General features: G+C 37.3%; 1 protein-coding gene across 3 annotated transcripts in view; it reads right to left on the bottom strand.

Annotated features, from left to right (window-relative positions):
* The window catches only part of PARD3B (par-3 family cell polarity regulator beta), a 1,015,886-nt gene that overhangs the window by 368,890 nt on the left and 627,396 nt on the right, over positions 1 to 19,600 (bottom strand). For all 3 annotated transcript variants that reach the window (XM_045480900.1, XM_045480902.1, XM_045480901.1), the window contains exon 15: positions 17,559 to 17,674. In XM_045480900.1, coding sequence (XP_045336856.1) covers positions 17,559 to 17,674 — 116 coding nt within the window. The remainder of the gene's footprint in view (positions 1 to 17,558; positions 17,675 to 19,600) is intronic.

Here is a 19,600-nt window from a genome sequence, read left to right as displayed (position 1 = left end):
TATTGGTTGCATAATGGTCTATTATATCTATTAGTTCAATAGCCTATAATTTCACAAACTCTCTAATTGCTGGGAAATTAAGTTCACTATAGTGAAAAATCCTTAAACTTAAATCTTGATTTCTTTCTTTCTTTCTTTCTTTCTTTCTTTCTTTCTTTCTTTCTTTCTTTCTTTCTTCCTTTCTTTCTTTCTCTTGTGGGATAATTCTTCCAAATGGAATTACTGGATAAAAGATAAAAATAGTGCTAATATTCCTTATGGTGGTGCCTTATACAATTACTACACTGCCTTGCAGGTAAGTAGCATAAATTTAAATATCCAACAAACATGTACTGTGATACTGAGACATGTATATTTCAGCATCTGCCAATGTTTGTCAATACCTCAATTTTCTTATTTACTTGTGAGGTTGAATATATTTCATGCACCTTAGGCAACTAAATTTTTTTGTGTGTGAACTGTCTGAGCAGATACTTTCCCAATTTTGTACTGGAATATTTTCTAGTAACTATTTAGAGCTCTTCATATATTAAAGACATTAATTCTTTGTCAAGTATTTTATAGTTATTCCTTTATTCTCATGAACAACAAAGAACATGTGGATAATAGGGAGTGATTATTAAAGTGGTGTCTCTTAATCCTATTTCAAGAATGTGGAGTTTCTAAATTAATTAACACTTCAGGATGTGGATTTAAAGAGGAACAATGTAATCCAAAGTGAACTCTTAGGAACATTTCTTAGTTTTACCTGCATTATCTATAGCTAATGTGTTCTCCAACTTAAGAAAAAATATTTTCTCCTTTCACTCAAATAGGCTTACATACTTTTCTTACATACCAGCACTTTATCTTCACAATGAAACTTCTAAAACATACTTAGAAAAGTACATGATAATGATATATTGAACACCTGTTTAAGATTATCACATTCTTTTACAGATATTCCCAATCCATTAATGATGAAGCATATTTTCAGTTTTTCCAGTGGGGTAGATGATTAGATTGAGCTGACTTTAGAAATGCGTGCTCTTAATGACCTTGTGACCTAATTTTCAATACAATAACATCTCTAAAATATGGTTTGGTCATGAATAAGCACTGTAAGTACTTTTTATAAAGGAATACAATTTATATATTTAAGGGGCTAGTTAAGAGTTAACTTATACATCAATATCAAGGAGCTATGTTTAGACATTGTACAAATCAGGTTACATGAATACAGGGCATTTTAAAGTTCGTCATTTGTCTTAGCATACTAGGCTACAGTAGATTGCACTTGTATTGATAAATTCTTTGATTAAACCTAAACACAAAAATTGCTTTGTGGATAAAAATGTGCATAAATTATGAAGTTGTGATGGATGAGTCTGTACCACATATTTAAACTATGGAGAATATTTTCAATTTATTTTGAGTCGTGTTCTTTGATTCAGGATTTTGTGGAATCACTGTAGGATATTTGCCATGATGACTAATACTGTGTGACCCAAGGTGAGCAAAATCTCTGAATATTCAGCTTACACAATATTTGTCACAACTCACATGCAATCAAATTGCTCTATAGTAATGTAATTCAATTTCATGTTGCTGCAGGTAAAAGCAAGCAGTTCAAGCATGTTTTGAATATAATTCCCATGGCACTAGGTTTATGCACATACTATACTTATTCCTCTGCAAAGAGATTTATGGAAAATGAAAATGAGATTAATAAATAAGCACCCAGATTTGTTATAAAAATATTTATCTTCAACTTTTTCGAAGTCTATAAACAAAAGGAATAACTTAGAATTAGATAATATAAATGATATATATTCCTTGAGATAAAATTAAAAACCAACAAAAGGAAGATAAAAAGGAACACAAAGGGAAAAGAATGTCAGTGATAGAAGGCTAAAAAGGGCCACAAACAATCTGATCTAATTAACCCTCTCTAGCAGTGCAAGTGAATTCACATGATCTAAATCAATTATGTCAAGTGATTGCCTAATTTATTCATAGATTCCTCCAATTAGGAAATAAAGCACATAGTCCTTTTCTTTGAGTTTTAAGCAACTGCTTTCACTCTTTTCTATGTAATGAAATTAAAGCCCTTGGCCTTCAACATTTCCTGAGTTTGACTCTTTCCTTAAATCTGTTCATTTCTATGAACCTTCCCCAAACACTTTCAAGTGAACAAAACTGGTTTGGGTACCAAGTGAATGTGAGTGTGGGGTGCTGCTATAGGGTAGACACCCTCCTAAAACATCTTTACCCCTATTCTATTTTTGCTACCCGAACCATTTGTTTACCCTCTTATTCATTTATCCGTTAATTATTTGTTTGCACTTTTATTCATCTGTTCAAACTTCTGATGTAAAAAAAAAAAGGGGGGGGGACCAGCCTACTTAGTGAAGTTCAGCCAAATGAATCATTGAGATCAATGGGTTTCTGAGACTGCCCCCAGGTTGCTCTGACACTGTCCATCCACACCATTCATCTTGGATTCGCTCAGCACCTGCACGTTCTAAGCAGTGAGCTGGGTGCTAAAGAAGTATAAGGTATCGCCTTGAAGAGGCCTGGAGTTTGATTAGATTGGAAAAAAAAATTCTCAGTGGATACCCAAAAGTGTGTGCAATTCTGAGCTAAACATAGTGATACCAGTGATAACTGCTTTAGGTATTCAGAGAAAGAGCTGGAACAGGCAAGACTTGAGTAGGTCCTGAACGAAAGATAGAACTTAAAAAGGAGAGAAGAGTGAGCCTTCCATTTTTTAGAGTTAAGACTGGGAAATTAATAAGCCTCTGTTGAAACAGAAAGGCATCACAGTTGAATGTACCTGAGTTCAAATCCTGGCTCTGCCACTTAGTACCCATGATCCCTCACACAAGTCAATCTCTTTAAGTCCCATATACATCATCTGTAAAATGGCAATAGAATGACCATGCAAAACCCCATGCCCGGCATACATCAAATGCTCAAACAATTTTAGCTACTACTACGATTACGGTTCCTACTGATGCTTTCTTTTTCCTCTTCTAGATGATAGTCATCATCACTGCCTTGAATGTTGGGGCCGAAGAGTTTAATCTTCTCACTGCACGCAAAGGGAAGCCAGTGGTTTCTAGCCACTGACCATGCAGTACAATAGCAAAGGTTATTTTATGATGCACGTGCTGTTCTTTCTGAGGCACCTGCATGCAGTGAGGCACACGTTGCCATCAGAGGTTCATTCCTGCTCTGTTTACAATACGGCCGGTTCTTTCATCTGCTCTGCAGTCAATTCCTACTTTTTTAGTGGCTGTGGACACCTCTCTACCCTGGAGGTTCTCTCTCGCGCCGCGTCCCGCTTGTCAGGATTGCTCCACATGTCCTAGCTGGTTGGTGACCCTTCCCTCACCCTACTCTGGCTGGTGCAGGTCACCTTTAAACCTCACAGACACAACTCCTCTTTGCCAAGGACACTCCCCAGAGTACCAGTCCCATGAGACGGTGTGTGCTCCAGGTTTCTGTGATCAAATGAGTTTGGGAAACATTGCAAATATTGTATCTTGAAGACTCGTGGAGACAATCTTAACACCTGACAATATACATAAAACCTATTAAAGGTTGTGAGCAATCTTATGTTTAAAAAGCCTGTTTAACTCAGCGCTTTCCAAACGTACTTGACCATTTTTTACTCTATCATTCAAGTCACTACTAAGCCATCCCATCTATTTTCAGTTACATTTCATGTTCATCTACTTTTATAGGAACAAACATATTCTTCATTCTTTGATAAGGCTTCATTACGAGCCTATAGCTTGAGGACTTGGCCATTTGTGATTTTCTGCTCACCTGAGTACAGAGAAAGCACTGAGACTATTTACCTGGCAACTACTGATTTAGTAAAGCCTGGAAATAGGAAATCCCTGATGTAACCTATTTTGCACTGCATTTGGATGCTACAATAGTTTTTTTTTTTTTTTCCAAATTAAAAAAAATGGGCTGTTTTCTAATTCCTCGGTATACCGTTTCTTTGCCTTTAAGTAATTTCAGCTGGAACCTTTGCAGGCTCTCACAATTCTTCTAAGACAATCCTCAAGTGCTTGGGGATTATGCCAGTTACTTTCTGGATCAGCAGAGGGTAGATCAGCTATTCCCAGCTCACGCGAAACCATCACTCTTGATTAGTCAATTTCCAATTTGATCTCTGTTTTAATTTTCACTCCAATTTTAATACTTTCATTGAATAGAGTTCCTAGTACCCTTCTCTTATGAACACTAGGAACCAAGTGGGTATTGAAATATTAGCCTTTCCAGTCTTGTTTCCTTTCTCCTCCACTTGTAGAAATGTATGCATGTTGTACTGAAGATTCTTGGCCAGTGTCTTTTTTTTTTTTTTAAATATCTAGACATTTGTACCTCTAAATCCTCTTCACCTATTTTATTTATCTTCCCACCCACCTCCCCTCTGGCAACTGCCAGTTCATTTTCTGTATTTATGAGTCTGGTCATTTTTTTTTTTTTTTTTTTACATTCCATGTGTAAATAAAATCAGATGGTATTTGCCTTTGTCTGACTTATTTCACTGAGCATTAATACCCTCTAGGTTCATCCATGTTGTTGCAAATGGCAGTATTTTATTCATTTTCTGGCTGAGTAATATTCTATATGTATACATACCACATCTTCTTTATCCATTCATCTATCAATAGGCACTTAGGGTGCTTCTATATCTTGGCTATTGTAAGTAATGCTGCAATAAACACAGGGGAGCATGTATGTTTTAAAAATCTGTGTTTCCATTTTGTATGGGTAAATACCCAGTAGTGGAATTACTGGGTTATATCGTACTTCTATTTTTAATTTGGTTTGGGAATTTCCATACTATTCTCCAAAGTGGTAGCACCAATTTCTACTAATTAGCACCAATTAGTACTAATTCCTACTAACATTGCATGAGGGTTCCTTTTTCTCCATACCCTTGCTAACACTTGTTATTTCTTGTCTTTCAGACAGTGGCCATTCTGACTTGTGTGAGGTGATAACTCATTGTGCTTTTAATTTGCATTTATTTCCCTGATGATTAGAGATGTTGAACGTCTTTTCATGTATATGTTGGCCATCTTGAGTCTTCTCTGGAAAAAAAAAAAAAGTCTATTCATGTCCTCTGCCCATTTCGTAATTGGTTTGGTTTTTTTGTTTGTTTGATTTTTGGGTTTTTTTTTTTTTTTTTTTTTTTTTTGGTATTGCATTGTAGAAGTTCGTTATATATTTTGGATATTAACCTCTTACTGGCTATGCCATTTGCAAATATCTTCTCCTATTCAGTAGTTTGCCTTTTTGTTTTGTTGATGGTTTCCTTTGCTGTGAAAAAAACTTTTTAGTTTGGTTCAGTAACAATAGTTTACATTTTATTTTGTTTTCCTGGCCTGAGGAGACATACCATAAATATGTCACTAAGGTTGATGTCCAAGAGATTAGTGCTTATGTTTTCTTTTAGGAGCTTCAGGTCTTACATTTAGGTCATTAATCAATTTTGAATTTATTTTTGTGTATGTGTAAGTGGTCTAGTTTTCTCAACACCATTTATTGAAAAGACTGTCCTTTCCCTCTTGTACAGTCTTTCCTCTTTTGTCATAAATTGACCATGTAAGCTTGGGCTTATTCACTGATCTGTGTCTTTTTTTTTGTGCCAGTACCATACTGTTTTGATTACTACAGCTTTGGAGTATATCTTGAAATATGGGATTGTGATACCCCCAGTTTTGTTCTTCTTTCTCAAGATTGCTGTGGTTACTTGGAGCCTTCCACACAAACTGTAGGATTATTTGTTCTAGTTCTGTGAAAAATTCAATTGGGATTTTAGTAAGTGTTGCACCAAATCTGTAGATTGCCTTCGGCAGTATCGACATTTTAACAATATGAATTCTTCTAATCCATGAGCCTGGAATGTCTTTCCATTTGTGTCATCTTCAATTTCCTTCATCAATGTCTTACAGATTTCAGAGTATAGGTCTTTCGCCTCCTTGGTTAAATTTATTTCTAAGTATTTTATTTCCTTTCCAATATCTTTATTCATTTATTATTTCCATATACATCCCTAATCTCTCAAACTTTGTTCATGAGACTATCTACACTAGAGGTAACCTAGAAATAACATATTGTGTCATTACTGATATGTGTCAATTATTTAGAACACTATTTGGCACACAGAAAGCACTCACTAAATGTGGAAGGAAAGAAGGAAGGAAGGAAGGAAGGAAGGAAGGAAGGAAGGAAGGAAGGAAGGAAGGCAGGCATAAATTTTACAAGAGACAAAGTATTTTTCCAAGTGTTTAACAAATTTTCAGTCTTATAAAAAATAGAGTGTTTCTGGTAATGCCCACCTTTGTACTAATATATTCTAAATCTGCCATAATCAATGTATATAAAGTGCACACACACACACACACACACTGACTTACCCTGGATTAAGCACTTTTTATGATAAGTAAGTCTAAGCTCTGGCTTTGCCTCTGATTCATGTTTAGGTAGACATTTTTCTAACCATTTAATGAAATTCACAAACGTATTAATTAATATGTACTTTGGAGTGGATAACATTCTTAGCTTTAGGAAATTAAAAGCAAAATATCTATTTTCCCCTATGAGCAAGAGTTGAGATTTGACCTTTATATAGAATAACATTTTACTTTCAAAAAGTGATTATTTAATTTAGAAATTTTCAGCCTTACAGAGGAAATGCTCAGATGGTTTGCAATAGAAAATACACAATCAAAATATATATGAAAAATGTGTAGCCACAGGAGTAATTTTAAGTGTAAAATTAAAAAATCATATAAAATTGGTGAAAGTCACAAAAATGACTCCCAGATTCTTCCACATACTACTGATAAGAACAAAAGTGCTTTTCTGGATGGTAAGAGGTCATTTATATCAAAAGCCTTAAATATACACTATTTGGCCAAGAAATGATACTTATAGAAATATATAATGATAAAATAATCATGATTGTTTACAAAATTTTATGCACTTGCAGGCTCAATTCATTGACATTTCTGAGAGTGAAGAATTGGAAATGACTCTTCTGGCCAAATGATACAACATTAAGCAGATAAATCGGGCTACATTTACTCAAGAGCAAACTTTACAATGAAAAAATATTATAGAGGCAGAGACACAGAGAATAATATCCAAGCTAGGTAGTTCTGAAAGGACACACATTTGTGAAAAGCACCTGTTCAGTACAATGACTTTTGGGGAAAATTAGAATATAAACATATGAATATGTATATATGAGAAAAAAATACACAAGACTAAACATCTTTGCTTTTTAGAGAGCTGCAACTGCTGCATGTAAAAATGAGATAGTTGTACTTCCCTATAGTCATTTTAGTGTCCACAAGAAATATTGCCACTAATAAATATTTATCACTCAAAATAGCATTCATAAGAGATAATCATGACACCGCCAAACTCCAACTAACATATACTTATATATTTAAACATTTTTTTTCAGTTTATTTATTTATTTTGAGAGAGAGAGAGAGAGAGCACAAACAGAGGAGGGGCAGAGAGATGGAGAGACAGAATCCCAAGCAGGCTCCACGCCATCAGAGTAGAGCCCAGTGTGGGGCTCAAACTCACGAATTGTGAGATCATGACCTAAGTGCAGATCAAGAGTCAGATGCTTAACCTACTGAGCCACCCAGGCGCCCCATACACTCATACATTTTACGCAACATTTGTTATACTGTGTTTAATTGTATATTTCTATATAATGTTTTTAGCTAATGAAACTCTCGCTTCAGAACAACTAAAATGGATATGGTTCATATTTGTAAGGAAAATTTAAATGCTTTGTTCCATTCTTTGAATAGTGTTCTTAGCATCATATTTTTATGAAGATATTCTTATATTAGTACAAAAGTTCCATAAAAAGGAACAGAGAATTTCATTTAAATATGAACAATGATTTAGAAAACAAAGACAACTGAGAATAAAAGATTCATGTTTGACTTCATCTAACATGCTTGTATGTATCTGAGATGTAGAGTCTCAATTGAGGTACAAAATAGATAGAAGAAAGCACTTCATGTACTAATGCAAGTTTCAAGAGGGGCCCAGGAAATTTCAGTTCTAAAGGATAAGGCAGTTTCTCCATTGATCAAGATTTCCAGCCAGAGCACAAATAATGCTCTAAATAGACAGAGGCTAATTTAATAAAGATCTACATGGGTTATTGATGTAATATCATTAGTTAAGGTTCAATTACAAACATTTCCAAACTTTATGAAGTTTCTTTGTATCTCTTGTGGGAAAGTAGACCTTTGGGCTCCTCTTCCAGACACTGAATTTTTATTTTTTTCAGACACTGAATTTTTAAATTATCTACATATTCCTCCAGGCAATGTCCTAGGTTAAGAAGATAGAAGTGTTGTGTAAAACCACATGACAACATCTGAGACCATTTGTGACCCTGTGATCGGATGAAGGATCTGCATGTGAAATCCGTAGGTAACCTTTTCTCCACGTTTTCACCATATTTACTTGAAGAGAATTTACTTCCATCAACAGTTCCAGTCAATCACCAATTGCAAGAAAAACGTGTGGGGGATGTACAGTCTCACTTGCAATATTACCACTAACATTACCCTTTCCCTGAAGCTGCTGCTACTCAGCAGCCCTGAATCCCTTATGTCCTAGGTCTCAGGTTAAGTTTTTTTTTTTTTTAATTTTTTTTTAACGTTTATTTATTTTTGAGACAGAGAGAAACAGAGCATGAGCAGGGGAGGGGCAGAGAGAGAGAGGCAGACACAGAATCCAAAGCAGGCTCCAGGCTCTGAGCTGTCAGTAGAGAGCCTGATGTGGGGGTCCAACTCACGGACCATGAGATCATGACCTGAGCTGAAGTCTGACGCTTAACCAACTGAGCCACCCAGGGGCCCTGGTTTTCTTGACATTTTGAAAGAACCCTGCTTTAGATGGCAGTGCTATAACCTGTGTGTGAAGTCAGTTATTCCAAGTTTGCCTTACTTGTTCTCCTTTTCTTACCAGAAACATCTCCTAGAATGCAGCCTGACTTTTGATACCTAATTTCTGTAAATTCATTTAACTTGTTTTCATCTAGCCACCCACTTCATTTATAACCTGTGTGGTTAACTATATAAACATATTAAGATGCACTAAAAAATGAAAAGAACTTACATCCTTTATCAAAAACTGAAAAATAAACTATGGTCCCTTTTCCACAATGCTGGTGAATTTTATATTTGTGTTTCTATTTTTTCCTTGCATACCAAATATACTGTAAACCAGAGTTCAGTTTTTTTATCATTATTATAGATGTCATAGATGTCAACACCTGTAAACGTGTTACATCTTCTGGTATGGCTTATCATCACCTGATGTATTTGGGGTGCAGATTCAATTTTAAGCAGATTTGAGCTTTTCTTCTCTTTAAAAAAATTTTTTTTAATGTGTGTTTATTTTTGAGAGACAGAGCACGGGCAGGGGAGGGGCAGAGAGGGAGACACAGAATCCAAAGCAGGCTCTAGGCTCTGACCTGTCAGCACAGAGCCCGATGCGGGGCTTGAACTCACGAACCACAAGATCATGACCTGAGCTGAGGTTGGACAGTCACCCAACTCAGCCACCCAGGCACCCCGCAGATTTGAGTTTTTCAATAGTAGCTGTGAAAATACCTGGGGAGGCTTCTCATACACTTCCTAAGACATCACTCCTCTTCCAGGAGGCATTCTACCCTGTTTTTGTCTCTATTAAAATACGGTACCCAGACTTTTTTTTAATAATTTTTTTCATGTTTATTTATTTTTGAGACAGAGACAGAGCACGAGCAGGGGAGGGGCAGAGAGAGAGGGAGAAACAGAATCTGAAGCAGGCTCCAGGCTCTGAGCTGTCAGCACAGAGCCTGACGTGGGGCTCGAACCCACGAACTGTGAGATCATGACCCGAGCTGAAGTCAGACACTCAACCGACTGAGCCACCCAGGCACCCCAATACGGTACCCAGACTTAAGTGCAGTGCTACAGATGTATTAGGATGAGACCAGAGTCCAGGGAAACTGTTGTCTTCCTTGATCTGCCAACACAGAACTACCTTTGGGGTTGGCCATATCAGGCAAGCAGCTAAAAACCAGGGCCTCTTCAGTAACTATTATTATACCAGGCCTCCTAAATCCTACATGTGTACAATTGGTTTCTTTGAGCCTGACCTTAGGACACTATCTTTATGTTTCACCACCCTCTCCAAAAAAGCCTCACCTCCCCCCAGTCTTCATCTCTATCTAAATTTGGCTTCAGAGACATCACCTCTATGTGAAATTTTATGTTGTTTTTTTTTTTTAACTTATGTACAACTTTATTGTCTACTTACCCTATGAGAATGAAAACACCACAAGAGAGAAGATTTTGTCTCATTCACCCAGGATATTGCCTGGGATATAATGAAGAGCCAACAAATATCTGTTAGATGGATGTGTCAGTCTTCGTTAAGTTCTACCTTCTTCAATTCTGGACAAATTGCTTAGATGCAAATATTGTCAATCTAACATATCACCCAATTCTCTGAGGCAGCACCTACTGAAAATTTGGTAAGGATGCCTTTCAAACCTTCACCCAAGTTACACAGGTCCACTGTTCATCAAATTCTGTTTAGGATATAATGAGAAGCACCAAGTACAGAATCCTGTATGTTATTGAATTCCTTTCAGAAAGACAATAAGCCTTAATTAGCACATTTTGGGAAAGGGCATGCCAATGCTCCTCCCTACTTTCCTGTATAATTTGGCCCATAAGTCCTGATCAAAAATCGAAATGCCATTAGAAAGATCAAAGTCAATGATAACATTTCCCTGAATTATCAGTCTAGAGATGCAATCAACAAGGAAAGGAGACCTCGGTTGTGTTAGAGACCCCCTCTCTAAAAGAGACCTGTGACCACCACTTTGTCTTTTCCTCTTTTCATTGCACAAACATGGCAATTCTTTGAGGATTGGCGTTGAGATCAGCAGTTTCACCAGTTGCTTCTGGAATTCATCATCTTTGTGAAAACTGGTCATTTGCTTCCTGTTCTCCGGTGCGAGGCCTACTCTTGGTAATTTCTAATGGTCGGGGACAGTCGTTTTATGAGCACGATCCTCTTAGCGAGCAGGAATATAAACTGCCTACTTCCATTCGCTGGCAGACATGGCTTTCCAGTTTGAACATCACTCTCTTGTGTGCATGAAGATAAAATTAACACAGGAACCGGGTGGCTATGTGTTCCACCTGACAGCTGTTAGGTGCTCTAAACAATGGGCCCCTCACACACTTTCTTTCTCATGCTCTAAAAATAGCCTGGCTGTCTAACTCTTACAGGTTTTGCAAGCTTCGAGCAGCTGTTCAGCTCTTCCTGCATTTATTCTTGTAGATGACTGTTACGCGCTCTCGCTTTCCTTTGTCTTTTTAACCATTTGCTTTTCTCCTCCTCTCCACAGCCAAGGTTATCTTGGCAAGTTCTCCAAGCAGCCCCCCCCCCCCCCCTAGTATCTTTAGATGCCTCTCCCTTTTCTTCCTCTTGGAGATAAGTTATCATCATAATGTCAGAATTTCCTCTAGGGGATCTTTCCTTAACTCTTGGGTTTTCCTTTCCTGTTAGACTTTCTATCTAGGTACACGCAACAAACACCATTTCTCTTGTTTTCTACTGAAGCCTCGGTGTTTAATTTATTTCCTGGCACACAACAGGCACGCAATAAACATTTATTTAATGAATGATAAACATTTTCTGCAATTCCTTAATTTTGACTTCTGAAATGTAAGGCATACACCTGACTATGTCCTTGTACTCTTCCTGGTCTTTGAGAGATAGTTAACAGGCACTTTCTTTTAGTGTTACCATGAATCCTTCCTTACCAACCAAGTTTCTGTTTTTGTTTTTGTTTTTCTTTTAGCGAGTCACTTATAACTTAAACAGCAGTACTCGATTCAGCTTTCCTGGTCTTCAGGGGTATTGCTTATTTTTTTTAATTTTTTTTTTTTTCAACGTTTATTTATTTTTGGGACAGAGAGAGAGACAGAGCATGAACGGGGGAGGGGCAGAGAGAGAGGGAGACACAGAATCGGAAACAGGCTCCAGGCTCTGAGCTGTCAGCACAGAGCCCGATGCGGGGCTCGAACTCCCGGACCGCGAGATCGTGACCTGGCTGAAGTCGGACGCTTAACCGACTGCGCCACCCAGGCGCCCCAGGGGTATTGCTTATTGATGGACAATGAAGATGATCCATGGATATACATACACATTTATGGTAAGATATATATTAATATATTACATGGCATACATAATATATAGTGGCAGATAAACCGTCATCACAAATATCTGAACATACAGTTTTATACACATTCTGTGTATTTAGTGTTCAGGATTCTTGTCTTATTGCAAAGAATTCATGTGGAACTACCTTGCTGTACAAAAAAAATTTTTTTTAGTGACAGCGACGAGGATTTGGGGTGGGGAGGCTTTGGGGAGCCTTGATTCTCCACCCACCTCTGGGCACCTGCAGATGTGGGCCAGGCAGCTAGCCTTGTGAGGGAGTGGGGAGCCGAGGCTGCCCTGAGTCCCTGTGGACACTTGCACACACAGGCCCAAAAAATAATTTTAAGAAGAAATTAGTAGAGTGGGTTTAATGAACTTTTTGCATGCCCATCTTCAGTCTGATGCTAGAGATACCTAACTACTCTGAAAGGAATGTCTGACATGTATGAAAGGGTTATATTCAAAACATGACCCAAATATTTACTTACCTTTGTTGGCATTAGAAATCAGCCTATTTATAATTTCCTTCCACTGTGGGCATCTACAAACATTTTCTATCTTAAAACAGTTGAGAACCAGCAAGTAACAGAAAAGTACAAGCGCTGAATTACAGATCTTGGAAGAAAATCAGCCAATTTATATATCATCTTGATTTTAGGGAGAGTTCATCCAAGGCACATGTACTTTTGTTAAGAGACTGCGGGACATGGAATGCTAACAATCTTCATTGTCAGTGAACTTCCTAAACTTGTGTCTGAATGTCTCAGGCCTCACTTTCAGCTCATTTCCTCTTATTGAACAGAGGCAGGACAGCTGGCCAGCATCTAGCATCTGCACTGTCCTCAGTCTTCCCTAACTGAGTTACGGACCACGCTTCTGAAATGGGAGGAGGCCAATTTGAAACAAAAGTAAAAACTCTCAAAAAAAAAAAAAATCTTGTGGGAAATAACATTTTAAACTGAACTTTGAATGGGCCTATAGATTAGGTCAGGGGACGGGCCAAAACAGTGAAGTGCTGTCCCTTGAACAATTCAGATTCATTCTTAGATAGTATTACAGGGTCATAAAACACCAGGCTTGGAAATTAAAGATGTTTATGTCTCATCAGAAAGTCTTTGAATGTAACTCTCTGGCATACTGCCAAAAGGGCAGCTCTTTGGGGGAAAACCCTATGCCAAAGGCCAAAGAGGCAGCTGTGTTATTCAGCTCCTGAGAGCTTCCAACTCAACACCCACACAAGCTCAATTATGAGCAAATTAAAGGGATCCAGACTGAACATAGTAATTCTGGTAATTTAAATAAATAGAGGAAAGTCTACAATTAGTAGGAAAAGATTGATTTTCTGGAAAACCCAGAAAATGACACCCTAACCCCTTTGAATAAGCATAGTTACATCCAATTATTTAAAAATAAATTTCCTTTTATTCATCATTTTAATCATTCTGATCTGACTTAAAAGTGGCCACATGCATGCCAGCAAAAGTATTCCCAAAATAGAGGCAGAATAGCCTCAAAAAAAAAAAAAATCTATACTGGCTATATAGGACTTAATGACATTGAGTAGAATTGTAATCACAGTTTTATATCAACATTTTAGAGCACATAGATAATGTACAATTCATGTCTACCTTTTTTAGTGCAGAGAAAAACTGAAAGTAATTCAGAAAGAACAGAGATTGAATATGGGGAAATCTATTAATATAACTCACTATGTTAATAGAATAAAGAACAAAATACACATGGTCGTTCTGTATAGATCTTTAAAAATCACTTAATAAAATTAAACATCAGCTTACGGATTAAACACAATGAGCAAATGAACTTTTTAAGAAGCTAGGAATACGAGGAAGTGTGTTTAACTTGATAAAAACATTTCTTCTATCAGGAAGCATCAGCAAAGTCATAATTAATGGACACAGGCATGTAGTATGCACGTACACAGTGGAAGCATTCTTGTTTAACGTTTAAGTTCATTTTGATAAGCTGATCTAAATAAATTTCATGTGGAAGAATAAATATATATGAGGAGCCAGACTGATTTTACCAAAGAAGAAAAATCAGAGGAAGTTTTTCCTAATAAGTTATCAGAATACAACGAAATAGCATGATAACATAAACAAGGTGACACTGGCATGGAATAAATATGTCAATAGAATATGTCTAGAAACTGACCCATGTATGCAAGGAAACTTAGTATTCAATGTTGTTACATTCTGAATTAATGGGGACAGGATGTAACAGTCAATACATGTGATGAATAATTCACCTATTATCACAAATAAACATTTTTCTGCCTCATTCACTGTGGATAAATATATTACAGATTGGTAAACATTTTTAAAAAAGCCTTTAGGGCACCTGGGTGGCTCAGTCAGTTAAGCGTCTGGCTCTCGATTTCGTCTCAGGTCAAATGCTTCATGAGTTCAAGCCCCACATAGGGCTCTGTGCTGACAGTATGGAGCCTGCTTGGGATTCTCTCACTCCCTCTCTCTCTCTGCCCCTCCCCTGTTTGCTCACTCGCTCTCTCTCTCTCAGACTAAATAAATAAAGTTAAAAAGAAAAGCCTTTAAAAGTACAAGAAGAAAACAACGTGGCAAGTATAAGGCCTAAAGGTCATGAAAATGGAAATTTTTTACTCTGAGACTAAAATGTTTTTTATAGTAAAGGATATCACAATCAAACTAAGAAGACAAATAATAGACTGCAAGAAATTCTTTGCAACATACATAACAACTTTCTAAAGCTAAAAAAAATTAAGAAATGGAAATATTTTTGGCAAAGGATATAAATAGGTATAATCATAGAATATAAAAGACAAAAGGACCCTCCAAAAAAAGCCCCAAACCAAAAAAACTCCCCAAACTCTCAATCCCAACTTCAGTCAAAAAGGGAAAAGTAAATTGTCAATTCAGATGCACTCATAAAACACAATACAACTATTATAAAGGAACACAACACACAATACACACACACACATACACGGATGATGCGGCGAACAGAATGCTGCGTATACATAGCAAACTATTTTTAAATCATGTTTGTATCTGGAGATGAGGTGGCTTCTTTCTCATAAGAGTTGTCTGTCTTTTGAAACGTAAGTGAAGTAAATGGAACTCACTCACCTTTAAAATAACTTGAACATAATATGCAAGTTAAAATACTAGCTTAGACTCAACAGCAAAAATGAAATAAAAACAAAGAAGGTACTAATGGGGACTGTCAGCCTTCAAAGATTCCTGCAGACTTTGTCAAGGAGAACTAACCAACAAAAATTACAAGATAAATAAAAGGTTTTCTCTTTTTAATTTTGTGCCATAAGAAATTGCCATTTTTCCAGGTTCAAAAGAGCCAAATAGCATTAATTGGAGATTCAGCCTTAAAACCTTAGGATTGATTGATTATTTATTTTTCACTTTGGAAGATTGGACCTCGATCCTACAAGCAGAGCCAGCAACTTTTTTAGTAAATATATTAATTCCTTACTTTGGCCCAGTGCTATTTATAGAAAACTAAACAACATTCTTTTCACCTAATCAAACAGGAAAGACACTTCCAAATGTTTACCATTCTGATATCATCTGAGTTTATTCACTAAGAAAACCAACACATCTATTGAGCTCATTCAATTGTTCTGGGGAGAGGGCTCAGAAAGCCTCTAGAATGTTGACCCTTGGAGCCCTCTGCAAGAGTCTCAGCTTTAAATTGGCATTTACTGGAAGAGATCAAGCTTTGATGGTATATGAAATAGTTTTTTTTTTTTTTAACCATATTTTACTACTTCTGCTGTGTGGTGCATGTAAGCCAATGTTTCGGCACTTGGGTCCTGAAGTAAATAGCTCATGACCTCTGCCCAATTATGTAAACTGAACAAACGGTACTGCTGTTTTCATTTATGGTATAATTACAGTAGAATGCAATGAGTGACCGCCATACATATTTTCGAAGGGCTATTTCAATTTAAAAAAGAAAACTTCTCAAAGTTTTCAGTAATAAAAAATATACACAGAAATACCGTTTCTGGCTATGACATTCATTTTCCCCATGGAGAAATTAGAAAGATACAATAAAAATACTTATCAAGCATTTTATAAAAATCAAGTTTTCCTCAAATTATTAATAATAACCTTGGTCACTGTCACACATTATTCCTTTGGTTTGTCAAAGGTTCACCCTCAAGAAAATCCCCTATTCCAGCCAGTGCTCAGGATTTCTATCCCTCTCTAACTGTAGGTGGTTAGAACAAATGTATCCTAGTGACCTAGTTAATTTATAGAAAATGGAATCAATTTCCCTTGTTTCATCCTGACTGAACGTTTTTCTGGACTTACCTGAGTAACAGATAAGCACTATTTATCAGATGGCTTGGTGGAGCACAAAGTTTTGATTATTTTATACTCTTATTGCTACTAATGAAATATGCAATATGCCTCAAAAAAATTTGCAAAGCATGGCCTGCGAGCACCCAGCAGCAGTGAATATTTCCTGAGGATTTATTTTGCACGGACACCCTTCTCTCAGAATCGTTTCTCTCCAAGTGCCTATGAGGGCACAGCAATGTTCTTGGGTGTCTGATCTGTCTTCCGGGTTCCCACATCCTAGGACCTGGAGAACACAATTTGCAGGGACCCTTGCTCTGCCTTAGCACCCAAAAGTCACCCAGAAATTCCCTGCAGAGCTCGGAAACTCAATGAGGTTGTGCAGGCATGGACCCAGGGTACCCTGACACCCTCGATCTGGCAAACCCAGAGACCCTTTTTTCCCTTCAGTGTTAACAGTGTCTGGAGATGGGCATTTAAAGAGATAAGGCTTCCTCATTGCTGCTACCCCTAGCCACTGTACATGGAGATAGGCAACCCTTTAGAGGATTCATTTAACCACACTATCTTCCCAGACCCTGCAACAGGTGCATACGTGAGAAATGCAAAGGCTCTGGCGGAAGTGAGAGTACAAATACAGAGGCAGGTGCCTCTGTATTACTGGTATACTGTATACTCTGTATACTGGTGCCTATGGTATTCTGACCATCTGGAAGGAATAATCCTATTGTTCTGACCTCTATGAACCACTTCATAAAAATATCATTTCTCTCTCTTTTAAAAAGGGGTAATTACAATTAGATGGTGAGAGGAGACAGGGAGATGGGATGACCACTAGCCCCTCCTCCAGGCTTCAGCAGACTTTGCCCCCTAAGGTTGGAGCTGAAGAAACAAAGGGAGGACATTCGGGAAGACAGATGGGCTGAGGCTGGAGTGCTGACCTGCATGTCACTGGCCCTCACTTACCAAGGTCCATGCTCTTTGAGGCTTTCAGATTCATTGATTCAGGCTGCCTGGCCGGTGTCACGGATCTGAAGTGGGTGTGCTGATCTGGAAAATACACTGCCGAATCCACCCCAGAGCTATGGAAAGAAGCCACATGCCATATTTAGATTTAGAGTAAAAAAAAAAAAAAAAATTTTTTCTCCTTTGGTAAAGGAAGCAGTTGTCATTTTGAACACAGCCCCTCCTCATTCCCCCTATAGTTCCCAACCATGTATTTGCAACGAATTCTTGAATCTCAGGTTGCTTTCATGAGATGTAGCAACTCTATTTTTAAGTATTTTATCACACTCCACAATTTAAATAAAATATTCTCTGGCTAATATCATGTTTTCCTCTTCACTGATTTCTGCTAATTGGGATCCTGCTGTACAATATAGAACTTGCAGTGGGAAAGGCGAGCCTGGAATGAACTGGCGCTTCAAAGGAGGTCACTGGATATTAGCAGAGCCTAAGAGCAGGTTAAGAGATTTCCGTGGGCTAAGCATGCCCTTCCTTTAAAAACAAGTGAAAGGGTTGTATCCTTTAGAGAAAACCATCCTGCTGAAAGACTGATGGCCACAGTAGTTTGGTTTTCTACTTTATTTAGGTCTATTTCCTAAAACTAATGTTAATACTGAGCAAATAGTCTGCTCATCGATAATATAAAAAGGAAATAACAGGAAAAGCACGCTTGACGATTTAGACACAAGATACATTAAATGCCCATTATAGGCTTCCTAGTACTTGTAGTCCGTCTCAACTCTATTTCTGCTAAATATTTTATTTATTTTTGCTTGAGGTTGAAAGGGATTATATAAGGGAATTGCAGACAATGCCTTATTTCGTGGTTAGAAAAGAAATCATACTTATAAATTTTATAAATTAAATTACAGCTGCTTTCTCCCTTGGTATTATCATATATTTAGAAAGTTAATATGGTGGCTCATTTCAACATAGCTTCATTCTAATTTTAAACACAGTGAAACCCAAATCAAGTATCTGATAAATCTGAAAGTACCGAGTGAGGTTGAGGTTTCAAACAGTTGGGATTTGACACTTTATGTGAACAATAAAACAACAACAAAAAAATGAACTGTTAGGTATGAGAATCCTAAAATGTACAGGGGACCTCAATTTCTTAACCAAATATTCCAAAATGAGTTTAATCTTTTCCTGAAACTCATTAGTTATGCACATTCAATACTGCCTTGCAGGAATATTAAAATTAAAATGCAGCCATAATAATATTGCTGAGTTAATGGGTGAACCTCCATTATTGTAATACAGTGGGTGGCTTAAGGAAGCACCTATGACAGGCGCAGAGCACAGAGCTCAAGACCACAGATGCCAGAGCTGGTCTGCTTAGTTCCAAATCCTGGCTCTGCTCCTGATGAGTTGTGGGACCCGGCCACATAATGGGACCTCTCTGTGCTTCAATTTCCTTCTGTATAAAATGGGTATAATTACACTCCCTGCCTCATGCGTTTACTAAGAGATACAATGAGTTTGGAAAGAAATTTGTAAAGTAAGGAGAAGAGATTCTGGCACAGAGTAAGTGGCAAAGAAGCATTTAGGAAACAAATAACCAGGTAAGCAAATAGACCACTCTTGCTGCCCAAATGACTGTAAATTTTTGCTTTTCGAGTTACCTATAGGATTTTTCCAGTTTCTTTCTTTCTCTGTTTTTGTTAAAGTCAGTTTTTGTTCTATGTATACATGGTTTCATGAAAATGTCTCAAGAAATTCAAATCTATATAATTATATAATCTTTACAATTATAAAGCTTTTGGTTTGTCTTTGGCTTCTTTCGTGGTGTCTGGCTATATTTTCAATATCACTGACATATATAAAGTACATCTGATGTGGTAGGGAGTGACGACAAAGTATGCCAGTGGTGGGCAAAAATCCTTGAACCACCCGTGCTGCTGACAATGGCCTGGCGTAACAGCAACACTCCAATTGTTTCAGCCCATTTTAAAGAAGAATTCTGAGAGGCTACTATGAACATGAGCTTCCCCCTGAGC

This window comes from Leopardus geoffroyi, chromosome C1 (genome assembly GCF_018350155.1).
Source record: "Leopardus geoffroyi isolate Oge1 chromosome C1, O.geoffroyi_Oge1_pat1.0, whole genome shotgun sequence".
Lineage (NCBI taxonomy): Eukaryota > Metazoa > Chordata > Mammalia > Carnivora > Felidae > Leopardus > Leopardus geoffroyi.
This window is presented reverse-complemented; position numbering and strand designations above follow the sequence as displayed.